This window comes from Diabrotica virgifera, chromosome 1 (genome assembly GCF_917563875.1).
Source record: "Diabrotica virgifera virgifera chromosome 1, PGI_DIABVI_V3a".
Classification (NCBI taxonomy): domain Eukaryota; kingdom Metazoa; phylum Arthropoda; class Insecta; order Coleoptera; family Chrysomelidae; genus Diabrotica; species Diabrotica virgifera.
The window spans coordinates 297919706-297939918 of record NC_065443.1 but is presented as its reverse complement, the minus strand read 5'-3'; the positions used below and the strand labels follow the sequence as shown (position 1 = coordinate 297939918).

The 20213-nt window shown below is 32.7% G+C and overlaps 1 protein-coding gene across 2 annotated transcripts in view; it reads right to left on the bottom strand.

The window, feature by feature from the left end:
• Window positions 1-20213, bottom strand: part of LOC126879166 (coronin-7) — a 79146-nt gene that overhangs the window by 21050 nt on the left and 37883 nt on the right. The window contains exons 4-8 of one of the 2 annotated variants that reach the window (XM_050642182.1): window positions 16392-16599; window positions 13282-13426; window positions 12808-13083; window positions 9756-9938; window positions 2480-2904 (exon numbers count right to left, since the gene is read on the bottom strand). In XM_050642182.1, the coding sequence (XP_050498139.1) occupies window positions 2480-2904; window positions 9756-9938; window positions 12808-13083; window positions 13282-13426; window positions 16392-16599 (1237 nt within the window). The remainder of the gene's footprint in view (window positions 1-2479; window positions 2905-9755; window positions 9939-12807; window positions 13084-13281; window positions 13427-16391; window positions 16600-20213) is intronic. The other variant, XM_050642183.1, reaches the window with a different exon arrangement.

Sequence of the window (20213 nt, the reverse complement as noted above, 5' to 3'; positions counted from 1 at the left end):
AAAATGTTACATACCTCCTTCATCCACTCAGCCCTTCAATTACTTTATATTGTTTTGTTAATCCGGACCTGGATTTTTGTTGTGATTTGTAAGTGGGTCATTCGAATGTCGTAAATAAGTATTGATTATTTTTAAAATGGGTATTCATTTAATAACTTTAATAATTTATTGTTAAAAGTGCTTTAAAAATGTGCTTTTTAAATTCAGTGTTCTTAAAATTATCAATATATTTAATTTCAAAATTAAAGCCATTAAATTTCCTTCACGAAAAATTAAAGCAAACCGATAAACTCAGACTTTTGTGGTCTTTTCAAATGTGCAAACAAATTTTGAATATTTCAATATACAGGGTGTTGTTTCAAGATCACAATTAGTTTATTTTTTGTTAATCCGGACCTGGATTTTTCTTGTGATTATTAATTGGGTAGTTCCAATGTGGTAAATAAGTATTGATTAATTTTAAAATAAGTATTTATTCAATAGCTTTAATAATTTATAATTAAAAGTTAATAATACCTTCTTTTTAATGTCAGAGTTCTTAAAAAAATCAATATAATTTTAAAACTAAAGTCATAAAATTGTCTGGCCGAAAAATTGAAGCAACCCAACGACTTAGTTTTTTGTGCTCTTTTCAAATATGCAAACAGATTTTCAGAATTTCAATATATAGGGTGTTGTTTTAAGGTCACAATTACTTTATAATTTTTTTTTCATCCGAACCTGGATTTTTCTTGTGATTAGTATGTCGGTCGTTTGGGTTTTGGATGAGACACATGTGTACCAAATATCAAAAAAATATACAGGGTGATTCTAAATTTATGGCTTAGGAAAGAAATTGCAAGAAATTGGCAAATCGATAAAACACCCTGTAACTCGGTTATAAAAGTCGGTAGGGCAAAAAATGTAGTATACCTAGAACCGCCTCGGTGACCTCTATTCACTATTAAAGTATTTCCGTTTCCCAATGAAACACCCTGTATATAAAATTTTACCAATTTTATACGAGGTATGTAAAAAAATATAAATTTCGCTCAAGAGTAAAGTACTTATATACCATTATTTTTCATAATATTGAAAATTGCTATTATGAAAAGTTGTTTAGAATTAAAAACTATGTTTCAAAATGCAATCACATCATCATCATTCTCTTTGCCTTTTCCCTATGCGGGGTCGGCTTCCTAATTGCATTTCTCCACACAATTCTATCTTAGGTCATATCAATGTTAATCCCCTTTACCAACATGTCCTGCCTTATCGTCTCGCCCCAGGTCTTCTTTGGTCTTCCTCTCCTACTCCTTCCAGGAATGCACTTCAGCTATTCTTCGTATTGGGTGATTAACGTCTCGACGTTGAACATGACCAAACCATCTTAACCTATGCTCTCTTATTTTGGTATCAACTGGTGCCACACCTAGACTTCCCCTAATATACTCATTTCTAATTTTATCCTTTTTTGTCACTCCACTCATACATCTAAGCATTCTCATTTCCGGCACATGCATTCCTTGTTCCTCTTTCTTTTTCACTACCCAACATTCAGTTCCGTACATCATAGCTTCCCTTCAGCTTCATTGGAATCTTTCTGTCACACAACACACCACTCGCTTCCTTCCACTTCATCCATCCAGCCCTAATTCTACTGCATGCATCTCCATCTATTCCTCCATTACTCTGTAATACCGATCCTAGGTACTTAAAACTATTGCTTTTCACAATCATTTCACCATCCAAAGATACCATTTTATTTGTAGTAACTCCATCTTTAAATGAACATTCCAAATACTCTGTTTTTGTCCTACTAAGTTTTAAACCTTTTTCCTCCAGAGCTTGTCTCCACTGTTCCAGTTTTTGTTCTAAGTCTCTTTCATTATTTCCTATTAACACTACATCATCAGCATAAATTAAGCACCATGGAATGTTACCCTGTAGTTTCGCTGTTATCTGGTCCAAAACTAATAAGAATAAATAAGGACTAAGCACCGAGCCTTGCAATCAAAATGCAATCACATCCTTCTAATTTAAATATTGTGAACTATAAAGGTACTTTACTCTTGAGCCTTGAGTCTTCAGATTGCAATGTAGCGTATGAAATTTTCCATTTTTATAATCGTCGCTTAGTATGGGATGTACACCGAATTTTCTTTTCCTTTTTTCATTATCTTCCATGTACAATAATGCACAAGGAATTATTTTTTTATTATACGACATGATAGCACACTGAAATCTCCAAATGCAAGTATCGACTGCATGCGCATCCTACACAACTAAATAGTTTAGTCGAGAACAGATTGCAATACCGTCACGATTCGACTAAAAAGTTGTATGCGTGCTCTACGCCAACTTCCCATTTATCTGTGGTAGTTCTAGTGTTATAAGTATTTTTCCAGTTTTCCGTAAAAATGGTTTCCATGACTTAAAACGTTTTTGTTTACACCGATTCAAATAAACAAAAATGATCTTTTATCTAAAAATCGTTTACCTGCTTTCATACATTTTCCTCCTTTCTGCTATGCTAGCCCTTTGCAAAGATCCTCTTTCGAAATCCACGGAGTCCAGCTCCTCAGTATCGTTTTCCTTGGAATTGGGCTTAGTTTCGAACAGTTTCCGACGTTCAGCGGTGCTCGGAGTCCTCGGAACATACCCGGAATCGCTACTAGCTTCCTCCTCCCCGCTAGAAGCAGACTTTCCGTTGCCAACATCTGACTTGGTGTGATTTTCCTCCGATTTTCCGTTGACCGCTTCGGTTTTTTCCGGTATTTCCTCCACTGTGGGTGATTTGTCTTTTTCTTGACTAAACGATGTGGTAGTCTGGCCTGGTACGGCCGGCACGGAGAATACCTTCGAGAAGGTGTTCTCTGTGTCGGCTAGGTTGGGAGGAGTGAACGGTTTGGGTCCAAGACGTGGCTAAAATAGAAAGCATGTTAGAAACAATACGGAAAGACCTGTTTTTATATAGCAATCACATGGGTGGATCTATAGCACAAAAAGTAAACAAAAAACAGTGATAACTCGAAAAGCAGACACATGCAACGCAGGTAAATAAAAGTTTTAGAGGTGTCTTTAATTCTTCATTTATTACGTGGCAGTTTTGCAATCTTCTTCTTCTTTAGGTGCCGTGTCTGTATTCAGACGTTAGCCGTCATCGTGTTTACAATTTCCTGAACCCATTCTATATCGGCTGCTGCGCGAAATAATTCTTCTACTGGAACCGCACTATTGTCTAATATTACTCAGCCATGAAAGTTTCTTTCGACCAATCCACCTCTTTTCCTCTACATTTTTGTTTGTACGAAGTAGATAGTATTTATGTCCTCTAATTATATGGCAGAAGTATTCTGTTTTTCTCCTCTTTATGATGTTTATGGACACACATTCTGAATTCATCATCTGAAGAACATATTTATTGAACATGTGCGAAACCCACGATACCTTTAGGATCCGTCGGCGTCGATAGCACCACAATTCGAATGCGTCTAATTTGTTTAGCATTGTGGTTTTTGTCTCACAACCATACAATAGAATAGACCCCACATAACATTTCAGGACATTCTTTCGATTATTCATCGACAGGTTTCTGTTACATAAAACTGGTTTCCTGGTTTCCAGGTTGCAATCTACTGTAGCAATGTGGTCTACATCATTCTCGTATATGTATAATCGTTATATTTTTTTGATATAATATAAACCTTTTGTAACGCCATTTCCTGATTGGTAAAACCTTATTTTTCTGTCATCTATAATAGAATAAAATTCTACTTTACTAACTTTCTCCGTTTTTTCTTCTTTTCTAACGCAGATATCAATTATAACAATAAATTAATCATTTTTAGCCACTTGCAGGATATTTTGAGTCCCATAGAAGATAAGCTATAGACCACTTGACCAAGTACGCTAAATTTGCAGTTACTCGAGCGTTATGGAGACCTATTGGGTTGTGAAGTAGGTCCTAAAACAAAAAAAAAAATAAGTTTTCCATTTTAGTGGCGACTTTCCATTTTTAATTTATTTTTCCATTTCCAACAATCGTTTTTTTCGATTAAGCGCCATCTATCCATAATTCTAAAAAATATCTCGAACAAAAATTACTTATTTTTAAGTAAGGAATCCAAATCTGCAATAAAAAATGGGGGCTCCTATTTAAGATTTTAAAGTAACCCCACCTCAACACCACGGTGGAATATCGCCGGGTTCCCTTTTAAAATTTTAAAGTTACCCCCACCCCTCTCCGTGGGGGTCGTGTTTGGTATCATTCGATATTTTTTTGAAAAATATTGAACACGTATTTTTACCTTTTCGATATGAAGTTCATTTCACGAAATATTCGCTTTTATTGTGAAACTTTATGACTCGCCCATTTCCTTAAGCACCGCTCAAATCGTCAGATTTTTTAAATACACACTGTTCTGCATGTACTTAACTTACCTTATCTTAATCTGACGATTTCGAGTTTTTCTAAAGCTAGATTTTTTTCGGCCCCCGTAACGAACTCCCCTGTATTAAGAGTCCATATATGGTAGGGGTACATTTACAGGATACGAGGTTTCTCCCCATGTGATTTTCTGACGCGCTCGAGTAACTGCAAAAATCCCCGCTTGGGCTCCCCTACTATAAGGTTCGTCCCACAAACCATACATACTCATAGACGTTTCACGTAAATTGTCAAGGTCAAGACAGCAAATTAGTTACCATTCCAATCCAGAGATGTCGCTGTCAGTCAATTCTCTTGTCATATTTAACAACTGACAGTTGACAATTAAATTAATTCGTTATTTACTTTTTATTTTATAGTTTGTGTCATGTTTGTGGCTTTAATTGTTTTATTATAGTGGTGTTACGTTTTTAATTAGATTTAACCACAATTTTAATCAATTGTATTAACCTCCTCTCCGTTTTTATGAGTAGAATTTTTAGTTTACATTGATCATCCCGTGTTGTGTTTCTTCACATTAAAAAAAACAATATAATAGATCCTGAAACAGTTTATTCCAATAGACAAGTGTGTCATCAACATTTCGGGCCTATATATTTTTGGAAGTTTGTAAAAGATTATAAAGGTATTTATCTAAACAATCATCCTACAAGATTCTTTCAAAAATTTTCATTCAACTCAATACACATCAGTGCTTTCACGTGACACATGGCAGTAGCATTTTAAAAACAAATTGGAATATTTGAAGTTTTCAGTAAATCATTGAATAAAACATTGAATTATCTTTCTATTGTTTTAATTTCCTGCGAAATTTCATCAAAAATCCCGCAAAATTTATAATTTGACATTTCCATGTAACTAAAATTTGTCAATTTAGTTCCCATTCCAATCAAGAGATGGCGTTAATTCGATCCGAAAGATTAACATGGCCGTGAACCGTCTATGAGTATGTATGGTCTGTGGTTCGTCCTGTTCTATATGTCGCAATAAGAAGTGAAAGATCATATATCATGATGCAAAATCATGATATTAAGATGCAAAAGCTTGTAACCCACAAATGGGTTTTTATGCAGGAGAGTAAAAAAAACATTATCTGCATGCGAAAGTCGTTAGACCTAAATGGAGAATTGTTGATTTAATATCAATGTATTATAGTCCAGGGCGCATCTGTTTTGAGATGGACGTTGAGAGGTGACTCATATTTTTTTGCAGAAATTGCTTGAAAATTACTCATATAATAATATTTAGAATAGAATAGAATAGAAATATGCTTTATTGTCATGAAAAATTGTACAATTTTATCGACAAAGCTTATAAAAAGTCAAGACAACAAAACAATAACAATCCAATTTACTAAAATTACATAAATCGTCAATATATTTACAATAATAACAATAATAATGAAGTTAAACAGAAGTAGTCAATTGCAAAATTTAAGTAAATTGCAAATGCATAGTCTACCTAGTAATTAATAAGTTTAAAAGTTAAGCTGCTGCATATGACACCCAAATATAGACAAAAAAAAATGATAATAAAAATACTACTTGTGCAAAGGGTACTGTAATTTCTTAGTTATTGATTAAGAAAATCTTCTACTGAATAATATGGTCTTTCAGATAGGTAGGCTTTTGTCAGTTTACGGAATTTGGGGAAAGATGCTGCAGATTTAAGTTGTAGAGGGAGATGATTGTAAAGTTTTTTTGCGGAATATAATATAGATTTCTTTACTAACTCAGAGGACGGGGTCGGCATATAGACGTCAAACGTAGAATTTCTCGTGAAGTAGTCATGATTAGGTCTTGGTGGAAAGACATGTAGATGTTTACGAATTAAGCAAACAGTTTCTAAAATATACAAAGATGGAAGGGTTAAAATTCTGTGATCTTTGAAGTAACTTCTGCAATGTGTTGTTCTTCTGAGGCCAAACAGATATCTAATTGCTCTTTTTTGTAATTTGAAAATAACATCGAATTGGGCAGCTGTACCAGAACCCCAAAAAGGAAGACCATAACGAAGATGTGACTCGAACAAAGAAAAATATGTTATTTTGGAAGATGCTAAATTGAGTTCATTCGAAACAGATCTTATAGCATAGCAAGCTGAGGATAGTTTCTTCCTTAACAAATCGATATGGTGGGACCATTTAAGGTTGCTGTCTAAAAAAATACCAAGAAATTTCACAGAATCAACGGTACTGATCTGGCTGTTATTAAGAGGTAAGGGTTGAAGGACTCCTTTATAAGACAATGCTACTGTTTTATCTACGTTAAACGAGAGTAAATTAGAGTCAGACCAGGTTTTTATTGTAAGTAGATCAGAAGTTATAGTAGCATGAAGAGTTGCAATATTTGAGTTGCTCCAAGTGATACTGGTATCATCAGCAAAAAGAAAGATTTTTCCATCGATTTTTAAACTAGTGATGTCATTAATAAAGATAAGGAAAAGTAGAGGACCCAATACTGAACCTTGAGGTACCCCACATACAATATTTTTGAGACTAGAGTCTGTATCATTTGCTCTAACCAGTTGTTTCCTATCATCCAAGTAAGATTGGAACCAATCTAAAGAAATACCTCGAATTCCGTAGAAATTTAGTTTTCTTATCAAAATGTTATGATTTACACAATCAAAAGCTTTGGCGTAGTCACAAAAAACGGTGGCAGTGTGAAGATTATTGTTCAGTGCTTGATAAACCTCATGTAGTACAGAAAAGATGGCATCAGTGGTGCATTTATTATTTAAAAAGCCGAACTGATTTTGTGATAAAATGTTGTTTTCAACTAGAAAGGACATAAGTCGGGCTTTTATGAGTCTCTCAATAATTTTGGAGAGTACCGGTAGTAGTGCAATAGGTCTATAATTGCAGGTATTAGATATTTCACCACCCTTATGAAGGGGAATAATGATGGCTGTCTTCAGGCACTCTGGAAATTTACCTTTCTCAAAGGAATCATTAATTAGTGAGATGAGGACTTCTAACACATTTTCTGGGAGATTAGAAAAAATTTTTATCGATAGACCATCAGTACTACAGGAGGATTTGCTTTTGATACTATTGATTGTTTGGATCAGTTCAGATTTATCGACTGGTTTTATAAAGAATGAATTCGAGACCTTTCTTGAATTAGGGAGATAAGCAATGGGATCTTGTTGTGGCAAAATAGTTGATGTAATATTTTTACTCACATTAACAAAGTATTCATTTAGATTTTCAGGGTCTGGAAGGGAAATTGTTTTAGCAGTGTGGGTTTTGAGTTATCCTCCCACTCAAAAAGGTCCGGAACATTGTTTAAATAATTAAAATGTCAAAAAATGAAGGAAAAATTCGAATTTTTTTCTTTAAACTTTAAAAGTATTCACTTCAGAGAAAAGTTGTACTGACATAAAAGTTGCGTAATTAAATTTCCTACAATATAGGATTGGTTAAAAATTTTAAAAATTGTCACCCTTGGTACAAAATAGCAATAATTGCGAAAAAAAACCATCAATAACAAGTATTCGCATTTTACGGTTTTCAACCACTCATGCTACACTTAGGACCTTCGTATTTTACCCAGAAAAAACTCTATGATATAATAAAACGATACTGTAAATTTTATTAAGATCGGTTCAATAGATTTTGCAATTCAGCTTGCGCAAAAAAATAAATTTTTTTCAAAATGTTGCAGGATTGAAAATAAAGCAGATAACAAGTTGAATTTTTTTACAAATAGAAAAATACTGTACCTTTCATTTGCAATTTGAAAAATTAAAATCGGTTAACTTTTACCGGGTCAGGATTTTTTAAATAAATATTAATTTTTGGTGCTACGCGCAGGACAGCGGTGTTCGATTCACAAAGTTAATTTCCACCAAAATTTCTTCCAATCTTTATGTAATATAATATTTTCTTACTCTATATTTTGTTGTATTTTAATATTTTAATTCCACAAAAATCAAACTAATTTGATCATTGTTTGTGAAATGTTGTTTAAACAATTGCATATGTTTAAAAATAATAAACTTTTATTTTCTAAATTAAAATATATGAACAAAGAAAGATTTTGTTAAAAAATCATGTAATTTCAAAGGACAGAGTATGTGTTTTTATTTTGCAATAAACAAATTTATTTATTTATATCGAAATGTACTGAAAATTAAAATTTATCAATCATTATCAAAGGTCATTGGAATGCCCAATCAGAGCAAACGAATCCGCTGTCCTGCGCGTAGCACCAAAAATTAATGTTTATTTAAAAAAATTCCTGACGCTGTGGTAGTTAACCGATTTTAATTTTGCAAATTGCAAATGAAAGGTACAGTATTCTTCTATATGTAAAAAAAATTCAACTTGCTGTCTGCTTTATGTCCAGTCTTGCAACATTAAAAAAAATGAATTCTTTTTTGCGAAAGCTGGACTGCAAAATTTATTTTTGCAAAATCTGTTAAACCGATCTTAATGAAGTTTAAAGTATTCTGGTATTGTATCATAAAGTTTGACTGGGTGAAATATGAAGGTCCTAAGTGTAAAATAAAAGGTTGAAAAACGTAAAATGCGAATACACACTTGTTTTTTATGTTTTTTTTTTCTCAATTATTGCTATTTTGCTACAAGGGTGACAATTGTCGGAAATTTAATTATGCAACTTTTATGTCAGTGCAACTTTTCTCTGGAGTGAATACATTTAAAGTTATAATCAAAAAACAAAGACAAAAATCGAATATTTTTCCTTAATTTTTTGACATTTTGATTATATAAACAATGTTCCGGACCTTTTTGAGTGGGAGGATAACTCAAATATTATTATATGAGTTATTTCCAAGCAATTTCTGCAAAACATATGTGTCACCTCTCAACATCCAAAGGTACTAATATTTTTACAGATGCGTCCTGGTCTATTATTAGTACCTTGTTATTGAATCAGTAATTCTCTATTTAGGTTTGGCGATTTTGGCATGCAGATAATGTTTTTTTTGTTCTCCTGTGGAAAAACTTACTTGTGGGTTGCTAGCTTTTGCATCTTAAGCGACGATATGTAAAAATGTATAGTTACGTCAAAATATTAGAGGTAGAAGTCAAAATATGAAACGTCATTTGTTCAGCTAATTGTTCCTAAAATGACCGATATATATCTAGTATTTCTGTCTCATTGTATTTGAATGTATCTTTGATACTGGCGTTATCAGTAGTTACAGCGGAGTTATCATCTTACAAGTACAAAAAATCATAAAATAACACTCAAAAGTGCATAACCCAAATTTAAGTGCGCAAACCTAAAAAAGCAAAAGATACAATAAACAAAAAAATAAAAAGCGACATCTAAACATCAAAGACCACACTAATAACCTTATATCCTCCTGAAACAGGCGCAACAGGACTGACAGACGTAACGACAGGGACACAACTGTTAGTTCGGGGTCTAGCAACGGGTTTGGGGGCACTGTTTGCGTCTTCGGCGGGTTGGGAATCGCACATTGAGCTCGTTCTGGATGTCCTTGGTAAAGGCTTGGGGGGGATTATAGAGGGAATCTAAGAAAATTTTTCAACTTAAAACCTTTGTCTATATTTAAGTGAACTTTGACTAAATTTGAGAGCCTGAACCCTAGTCCATTTAATCACGGTCTTTTAAAGTTGCGAATTTTAAAGCACCGAGTTGGATTCACATGAAATTTGGCATACGCATAGCTTACATGTCAAAGAAAAAGTGATATTGTGCCAATGTGTGCTTTTACACTGGGGGTGAGTACCACCCCTTCTCGGGGGTGAAAAAACACGTACAAAACAAGTCAAGTAGTGGATAAACTCGCTAATAATAAACAACTTTTGTTTTATCACTAAGTCAATACTTTTCGAGTTATTTGCGAGTGAATATGTTCAGTTTTCAACAAAAAAAGCACGTTTTTATACGGTTTTTCGAAAAAAAAAGAAAGAAAAAAATTTTATCGAAAAAAATATTCTTATATTATGTATAATTATATAATATACAGGGTGTAACAAAAATGCAGGTCATAAATTAAATCACATATTCTGGGACCAAAAATAGTTCGATTTAACCGAACTTACCTTAGTACAAATATGCACATAAAAAAAGTTACAACCCTTTGAAGTTACAAAATGAAAATCGATTTTTTCCAATATGTCGAAAATTATTAGAGATTTTTTATTGAAAATGGACTTGTGGCATTCTTATGGGTGAAACATCCCAAAAAAAAATAATAACAGTGAAATTTGTACACCCCGTAAAAATTTTATGGGGGTTTTGTTCCCTTTAACCCGTCCCCCCAAACTTTTGTGTGCGTTCCAATTAAATTATTACTGCGGCACCAATAGTTAAACACAATGCTTTTAAAACTTTTTTGCCTCTTAGTATTTTTTCGATAAGTCAGTTTTTATCGAGATGCGGCTTCTGTTTAAAATAATTACATACAAAATTTATGGGGGTTTTGTTCCCTTAAACACCCCAAATGTTTGTGAACGTTCCAATTAAATTATTATTGTGGTACCATTAGTTAAACACAATGTTTTTAAAACTTTTTTGCCTCTTAGGATTTTTTCGAGATATTAATGTTTCAAAATATACCTAAAAAATGTAAATTCACAATAAATTTTCACCAATTTTCATATTATTACCAGGTCTCTATAATCCTACTTACCATGTAAAAATTTGTGTTGGATTTTACAAATGTTCAAAATATCTCGATAAAAACTGACTTATCGAAAAATTGCAAACAAAAAAGTTTTATTTGTTTAACTAATGGTACCACAATAATAATTTAATTGGAACGTAGAAAAATATTTGGGGGGGAGGGGGTTAAGGGAACAAAACCCCCATAATTTTTTATGGGGTGCACAAATTTCACTTTTATTTCTTTTTAAAGATGTTCCTGCCATGAGAGTGTCACATGACCATTTTCAATAAAAAATCTAATAGATATATATAAAAATCTAATAAATATATTGGAAAAAATCGATTTTCATTTTGTAACTTCAAGGTGCTATGACTTTTTTATGTGCTCATTTGTACTAAGGTAAGTTAGGTACAATCGAACTATTTTTGGTCCCAGAACATGTGTTTTAATTTATGACCTGTATTTTTGTTACTCCCTGTATAATATAAGTAAAATATAGCTTATAAAAAGTGAAAAAAAAATGGTGTATGGAGTCTGTAGAACTGTAGACAGACCAAGTAAAAGCAAAGGTTTAGTTAATGAAAAGAAGGTTCTTATTGGTCAAATTCCAAATCTAATATTTCAACGTGAAATAACCAAAAACTGAAGCACTTTCGGGGAAAATTCATGAAATTTTTTTACTTTAAGTAAAGTAAAGTAAAGTAAAGTATAAAAGACTTTATTTTATAATTTACTTGTGTATTGTTTATATGATATACAAGGCATGACAAAAAGGCCTTTTTTTTTCAAAAAAACTTAAAAATTAGGTTTTGCTCTTCTAAACATTTTGGATTTTTTTTTTGGAAGAAAAAAATTGGTGAAGATATGGCCGTTAAAAATTTGCATACACTCGTGATTAGTGATTCGTTTGAGCCCTTTTAATTACAGCCCTTTCAAAAATAAGCAGTTTGGACCGATGAAATTTAAAGATAACTTGTGAAGCGGTAACTATTAATTTCATTTGGGATGATTTTCACGAATTTTTTTTTTACTTTTTTTTACAAAATATAGCCTTTTTTAAACACTAAAAAATTTGTCATGAGTTTTCCCCTAAAAGTGCTTGATTTTTGGTTATTTCACGTTGAAATATCCGATTTGGAATTTGACGAATAAGAACCTACTTTTCATTAGCTATAACTCTGCTTCTAGTGGGTCTACAGATTTCATACAAACATGATTTTTTTCACATTTTTATGAGCTATATTTTTGCTTGGAATACTGTTTTCGATAAAATACTTACTTTTTGAGTTATTTGCGAAAAACCGTCCAAAAATGTGGTTTCTTTGCTGAAAATGAACATATTCACTCGCAAATAACTGGAAGAATATTGAAAAAATAAATAGAACAAAAGCTGCTTAAAATTAGTCAGATTATCCACTTCCGAACTTATTTTGAACATATGTTTGGTCCACTCCCAATAAGGGGTGGTACTCACCCCTGGGTCAAAAGCACACATCGGCACAGTATCATATTTTTTCTTCGACATGTTGGCTATGTGTATGCCAAATTTCATGTTAACCCAAACGGTTTTTTAAAATTCGGAGGTCTTGCAATATTTGACCGCTAGTGAATGGACTATAAATTTAGGAAGTTGCCATACTCAGAAAAGTATATATTTCTGAGGATGGAAGTTACAGAAACATTTTTATGCATTTTAATCATGTTGATAATGAATTGAAAAATTTCTCTAAATTCCCAGTAAAACAACAAATAAAGACAAAATTACTCACCTTATCCCCATCGTCTTCTGTACTTTTCATATTAATGTTATTTTTTTCTTCTTCGATTAGCTTGTTCGAAGCTTCGATTAGCTTGTTCGAAGCTTCGATTTGCTTGTTCGAAGCTTCCATTTGCTTGTTGTCCTTTTCGAAATCTTTGATAATTCCTTTTACTGGATGGTGTTCGATTTTCTGCGCAAGAGCAGGCTTAGCCTTGGGTTCGGGTTTTGCAGTTATTTTTCTGTTATTGTACTCTTCTCGCATTTCTTGCAAAGTTCCTCGATGAATCTAATCAAAATAGATAAAACGTATTAATAGAATAGTGTTTTTTGAAGTAATACTGTGTATACTGATTTAAATGATGTTAAACGTCAGTGTCACTGTCAAATATGTCAACAATACAACGTGAAATGTCAATATATGTCAGGTAATTTCTTTTGCACTGGATTATTATCTTTTTATCGAATATGAATATACTATACTAACCACTATGGGTTCTTCGCCGTGTTCTCTCTTAGCTGGATCTAGTGACATTTTCTGTAGTGGAATGTTGGTACCTTGAAACCAGTCTGAGGATACCAAATCAGTCTTATAACCTGGAGTGTCTGGATATATGTCAGCATGGAAATCCCTAACAATTAAACAGTAACATAAAAAATAATAATGTGCAATCAAAAAACTATTTGGTCTGTTAATATAAATAAGACTAATTATAAATAATAGACCTGGATCCCGCGTACCAAAAAAATGTTGATTAATAGCAAGCTGAAAATTTCTTAATAGCTTAATGGTGTTTAGTCGGACAAACTTTGATGTACGGGAGCACTGGAACAGGGGAAGTTTTAATTGTGGAACAGTTTAAAAATTTGGAACGTCACATTACAAAACGTCCCATGTATTTTGTCGAACAGAACATCCAATTGATTTGTTACCCTTTCATTAAACTTTCATGCAAAAATCAGACTGCTATTACTAACCAACATGATTCCTGTCATTTGACATGTTCTTCGTGTTCCACTCATTAAAATGCCCAGTTGGTGAAAAACACCAGCCTGATTTTTGCATGAGAGTTTAATAAAATGGTAACAAATCAATTGGAAGTTCTGTCTGACAAAATACATGGAACGTTTTCGTAATCTGACGTTCCAAATATTTAAACTGTTCCACAATTAAAACTTCCCCTGTTCCAGTGTTCACATACATCAAAGTTTGTCCGACTAGACAGCGTTAGGCTATTAACAAATTTTCAGCTTGCTATTAATCAACTTTTTTTTGGTACGCGGATCCAGATCTAGAAGTGCAAGAATTGCAGGGTTGGCAAAACCCAAGGTTTTTTCAAAAAAAAAACCAAAAACCCAGGTTTTTTTATTTAAACCAGGTTTATCTGGTTAAAACAAGGTTTATTTGATACAAAGTATCATAAGTCTAAATACTTTAAACATGAATAAATTATGTTATAAAATAATAGTAATAAACAATGAAAAAATGATTAAGAGGCCCTTTATTTTTATTTACACATACAAAAAAAATTAAAATAACAAAAAAAAACATCGTCAAACGTAATAATATTCAAAATAGCTAAGTTCGAAAGTAAAAAATAGAATTTATTTATCTTTATTTTCTTCATTTGCGGCAGCTGTATTAAAGACTTTAAATAAAAACACCAGTTTGGAGGTTAAAAAAAACATTTGGTTTAAACCATGGTTTAAACCACGGTTTTAAGCATGTTGGTTTAAACCTGCCAATCCTGGAGAATTGTAGGGACGCATATTTTGAAACATTCGTGGTTTTTCATAAAGCCTTTGATACGAAAGAGCTGGATAGCATTTTAGAAGCTCTTAAAGAATGCCGCACTGACTATCGTTATTGTACACTCATCTATAATATTTATAAAGAGTCAACAATGAGTGTTAAGATACATGATAAAACGCATAGAACGCGGCGTAAGACAAGGCGACACACTCTCGACAAAACAATTCATAACTTTTCTTAAATATGCCTTTAAGATGCTCAACTGGGACAATAAAGGGATCACAATAGATAGAGAAAAGTTAAATCGTCTTCGTTTTGCAAATGACATAATCCTTATAACTGATGACCTAGGAGAAGTAAAGGAAATGCTAAATGAGTTAGACGCTATCTGCTGGAGAATAGGCCTGAAAATAAATTTTACTAAAACTAAATTTACGACTAATCTGATTCCTAGCTGGCAACTGATAATACGTGAACAAGAAGTAGAACTAATGAAAAAGTATTGTACCCTCGGAGATCGGTGGGAAAATTTACACCCAAAATAACAAAATTCATTTTGGCAACACTGTGTGAATGTTGATAGTAACATATCCCTTTTAAGATAAACAGAACTGTAATTTAGTCCAGACAAATTAATATATTTTTTTTGGTAACAAAAATGATATTTTTCAACCAAATAATGTTTCAAATATGATGTGCAAAATAATTTTGAATTGGGTTCTGCTAATGAGCTTCCTTTTTTGCCATTAAAGTAGAAAATACTTTAAATTTATTCTTTATAATCATTATCGTCCAGTTCTCGTCTTATTATTTTCACTGTACTAATATCCGTCGACTAATTTACAATGATTAATGCGATGTTAAAACATTTTATCGTTAGCGGCTTCTGGAGTGTCTTAGATATATCTAATTTCATTGATAAAATGCGCAGTCCCACCGATTTCCACTTGAACCATACATTTACTTAGCTCACGAAATTAGAATTGGCACAGATAACCAAACATGCGAAATAAAAAGAAGAATAACTATTGCTTGGGCAGCCTACGGAGCGGTGAGAGAAATATGAGAGCAGTATACAGATTAGTTTAAAAAGTGTTTGATCAATGTGTGCTACCAGTAATGACATATGGAGCAGAGACACTGACTCTAACCAAGGTAACAGCGTCGAAAATGAGGGTTGCTCAAAGGCGTATGGAAAGATCCATGCTGGGCGTAACCCTACGGGATAAAATAAGAAATGAAGATCTCAGACAAAGAACCGGTATCGCAGATGTTATAGAACGTATCACCACGAATGGACACGAAAGCTCATGCAATGGAGACCAAGAGAAGATCAACGCGGTATAGGAAGGCCGCCTACACGATGGACAGATGATATCAGGCGGATCAGTACAAACTGGTAACAATCACCACAAAACCTTGAAATGTAGAAACAATTGGGAGAGACCTATGTCCAGCAGTGGACGTGAATTGGTTGGATGATGATATTGTAGCAAAACAATGAATCACCGGCCGAGAACATTCTAGCGGAAACACGATATACGTGGAATCGGTGGAGAGAGACGTGCGGTATGTGGAAGGTCACACAATAGCTAGAGGTGGCGAAGTCTGGAATGATCGAGAATAACGTTATTTGTTATTTAAGTGGAGCGCGCTTTTATTTGAGTTAGTTTAAGCTAGAGTTTGTAAAAGAAAGCTTGTATAAATAAATTAATAAAGTCGTAATTAAATACGAACGCTCGTTTGAATATTACAATATTTTTAAACATTTTTCAAAGAACGTTTTAAAAAGTTGTCTCCAAGCTCCGTTGAATACAGGAATGTTATTATACTCTGTAGCTTACCTGTAAGTTTTTCTGGGCACTTGGTACGTTACAGGAACCACTGAAGAGCTGGTCAATTGTAAAATTCGGTTTACTTCACCTTGCATTATATTTAAAGCACGTTTTGGCACTAAACACACGCCTTTGGTCTGTTCTCCGGAATGTCTGATACCTTCGATAAGGTGAGGATCCTTGTCAGTTACTTCCATGTACAGGATGGTGGTATCACCTGAAAAACGGTTGTTGTGAAATAATTAATGTTAGTATTATTAACAAAGACCAGAATTTGCTAACATGGAAGACAACACGATATGTATACATATAATTTCATCACCGCTACAAATAAGTAAATCAGGGATGGAAGAAATAACTAAATCCTTGAAAAATGGAAAATCACCTGGTCATGGTGACATCCTTGCAGAGTTAGTGAAAGCCGGTACAGACAAACTCCAGGAACAGCTAAGAAAACTCATCCAATACTGCTTAAATGGTGCCGAATTGCCAAAAGAATGGAAATTATCTATCATGTCAACCATCCACAAAAAGGGCAGCAAGGATCACTGTGAAAATTACAGAGAAATTGCGGCAAACAGCACAATAAGTAGGGTGCATAGGAAACTTATTAGTCCAAGTAATGTAGCTTAAAATAGGACAAAACCTCGCAATTTTTACAGAATGGATAGATTTGCTTGAAAATTTGAGAATAAGTAGTGGATAGTCCAAGGATCAAAATCTATATCATGCCGAAAGGCGCTTTCACCATGTGGTTGGATGCCACCTCATCTCGGGGTGAAAATTTTTTATTATATTTTAATAGCAAAAGTTGGTAAAAACGTTCATTCTAAGCAAAAAAACGTTCTATACATTATTTTTGATAAAATTGATAGTTTTCGATTTATTCGTTATCCAATGTGTTAGTTTTATATCGAAAAAATCAATGTTTTTAACAAGTTTTCTGCTAATAACTCCAAAAGTTTTCGTTTTATCAAAAGAACTTTACTTAACAAAATTGTACCTTTTGAAAAAATAAACAAAACCGTTTTTTTAATTTTCTTTAAGGGGTCATATACGTTTCTCGAGCTTAAAAAGTAGTCTAAATGTAATGATAAATTGTACGAAAACTATTGGGCTAATTGACTTCATTTTTTTTTAATTTTAAAGGTGGACTCTTAAGGAGCATAAAACATATGGTAAAAGTTAAAAAATAATTAAAAACATGGCGGCCGCGTCCAGTGGCGTAGAACGTGTTTTTTTTTCAGGTCAAACGGTGGGCATGATTCAGCTCGTAATATTTATTTGAAACAAAAATTGTTTATTTTTTATCATTTTTTAGGGTCATAGTTCTCGTGTGACGAGAGGGATTTAAGAAAAAAAATTAATTACGGAAACGGTCGAAATTTAAAAAAAAGTCGTAATTTTCACCAAAAGAATTGTCTATTTTTTTATTGCTATTCGAAAATGGTTAAATTTAATCAAAAAAGCTCTCGTCGCACGATAGTGAATCTAATTTAGAATATGTGTGCCAAAAATAAAGTTAATCGGACGAACCGTTAAGCAGTTATCATGCCCACCGTTATGAAAAATGCTATTTCGAGAAAAACGTGTTTAAAGTTTTGCAAGACCTGCGGAGCGACCCGACTAGTTCCGTTTAAAGCAGTTGTAACTTCGTCAATAATTCGAATATCGAACTCGTTCTGGTCTTAAAATGTTTCTAAGAGATGTACCTTTTAAAATAAGCAAAAAAATAAAATCGATTTTTTGAAGCCGAGAAACGTATATGACCCCTTAAGACAAATAGTAATCGAGCTATACTTTATTATATGTTGGCTCTTCTTCGACAAATGCTAAATATTGTAGTTTTAAAGTCAAAAGACGGGAAAACTATGCATTTTTCGAGGTCAACTTGTTCAAACTAATTTAAAGCACTTAAAAATATCTATCTCCAGAAATAAAAAAAGTCTCTAGCTCAAAAATTAAGTGACTTATAATGAAAATAATGTCAGTCCCTATTTTTTTCAGCGGAAAAGTGATCGCAAGCAACCTCCTAATCACCACCCTAATGAAAATTAGTCATTGACCTTATTCGGTCTTTTTTATTTATGTATAATTATTGGGTTCTAAAAGTTTTACCCGCTTAGAATGATTAGTTTTTAAAAAAATGGAGTTAAAAGCGAATAACGAATTTTTGTAGTTTGGAAAAAATAGCAAAGATATGAAATATATGAAAGATAAAAAATGACAATAGCAAGATTAGCATCAGAGATACGAAAAAATGTTTAATATGAAATTGTAGCTTATTTAATTCCCAAGAACCAAGTTTGCAAAAAATTTGTCTATGGTAAAAATTGAGTGACCTATTGACAAATAACATACAAAAACCACCTTTACCAACTCTTTCAAAGTCACCTCTTTTTGCGACTGAAAATTTTAAAGAGATTTAAAATTAATAGGCTTATAGATCTTGTAAAAATCTACAAAATTAGTTTTTACAAAACTTTCTAGGTTAAAAAATTAATAATAAAGTTAGGTTAAAAAATCAATATATTTTTTTTGAAAAAAAAAAAGGAGATATCCAATTGGAAGCATAATAATGTAAGTTAGCGGTGTTTTTAGTCATTGGCGTTATTCATTCTAATTAATTTATGTATTATTAATAGATTCTAGAAGTTTGACTGGCTTAGAATGATTAGTTTTTAAAAAACTGTAGTTAAAAGAGAATAACGAATTTTTGTAGTTTGGTAAAAAATGCCATTTTCTTCAGAATAGAAAGATTAGCATCAGAGATACGAAAAAATGTTTCAATATAAAATTGTAGGTTATTTAATTCCCAAGAACTTGGTTTGAAAAAATTTTACCTACGGCAAAAATTGAGTGAATCGTAAATGAGTATGTCGAAAAACATTGATTTTTTCTATACAAAACTATCACTTTCGATAGCGAATAAATCGAAAACTATTAATTTTATCAAAAAAATGTCTAGAACATTTTTTGGCTTAGAATGAATATTTTTATCAACTTTTGCGGTCAAAATATAATAAAAAATTTCCACCCCCGAGATGGTGTGGCAACCACCCCTATGGTAAAAGCGCTTGTCGGCATCATATAGATTTTGATCCATGGACTATCCACTACTTATTCTCAAATTTTCAAGCAAATTGATCCATTCTGTAAAAATTACGAGGTGAAAAGCTTCGGTTCCTGGCCTATATTAAGCACAAAATAGAAAATGATTATAGAAATTATAAAGCAGAGGAGCAAGCTGGCTTTAGAGCTGGGCGGTCCACAATAGACCACCTGTACTCTATTACGCAGGTTATTGAGAAAAAACAGCCGTAAATAAAGAAGTTTACCTGATGTACGTAGATTTACAAAAAGTATATGACAGTGTGCCCCTTAGCAAACTATGGTCAACTCTACAGAAAACCAACATTAAACATGGTTTTATCAAAGCAGTCCAAAGTCTGTAATGGAACGACTGTAAAAATTGAAACTGGATCAAGGTTTTCTGATGCATTGAAAGGCATTGAAATGTATTTGGCCTACCTTTTTCAAAATTTATCTGGAACAAGCATTCAAGCTGTGGAAAAGAAAATGTAATGGCATGGGAATCCCTCTCAATGACGAGACAACATTATGTATACACTTTACACACATCCAAACTTACATATATGGAATCACCATGTATTTCAAAGTGATATTTATTTCTTTTGAAAAAACTTGGTATTGTTGCGAAGAATAAAGGTTTTTATTGAAAATAAACAAATCTATAAGACAATCAGATGGTACAGCTCGGTAAGGTATAGGATATTTGCTTAAGTTGCAAATTGAACGAAAATAAACAAA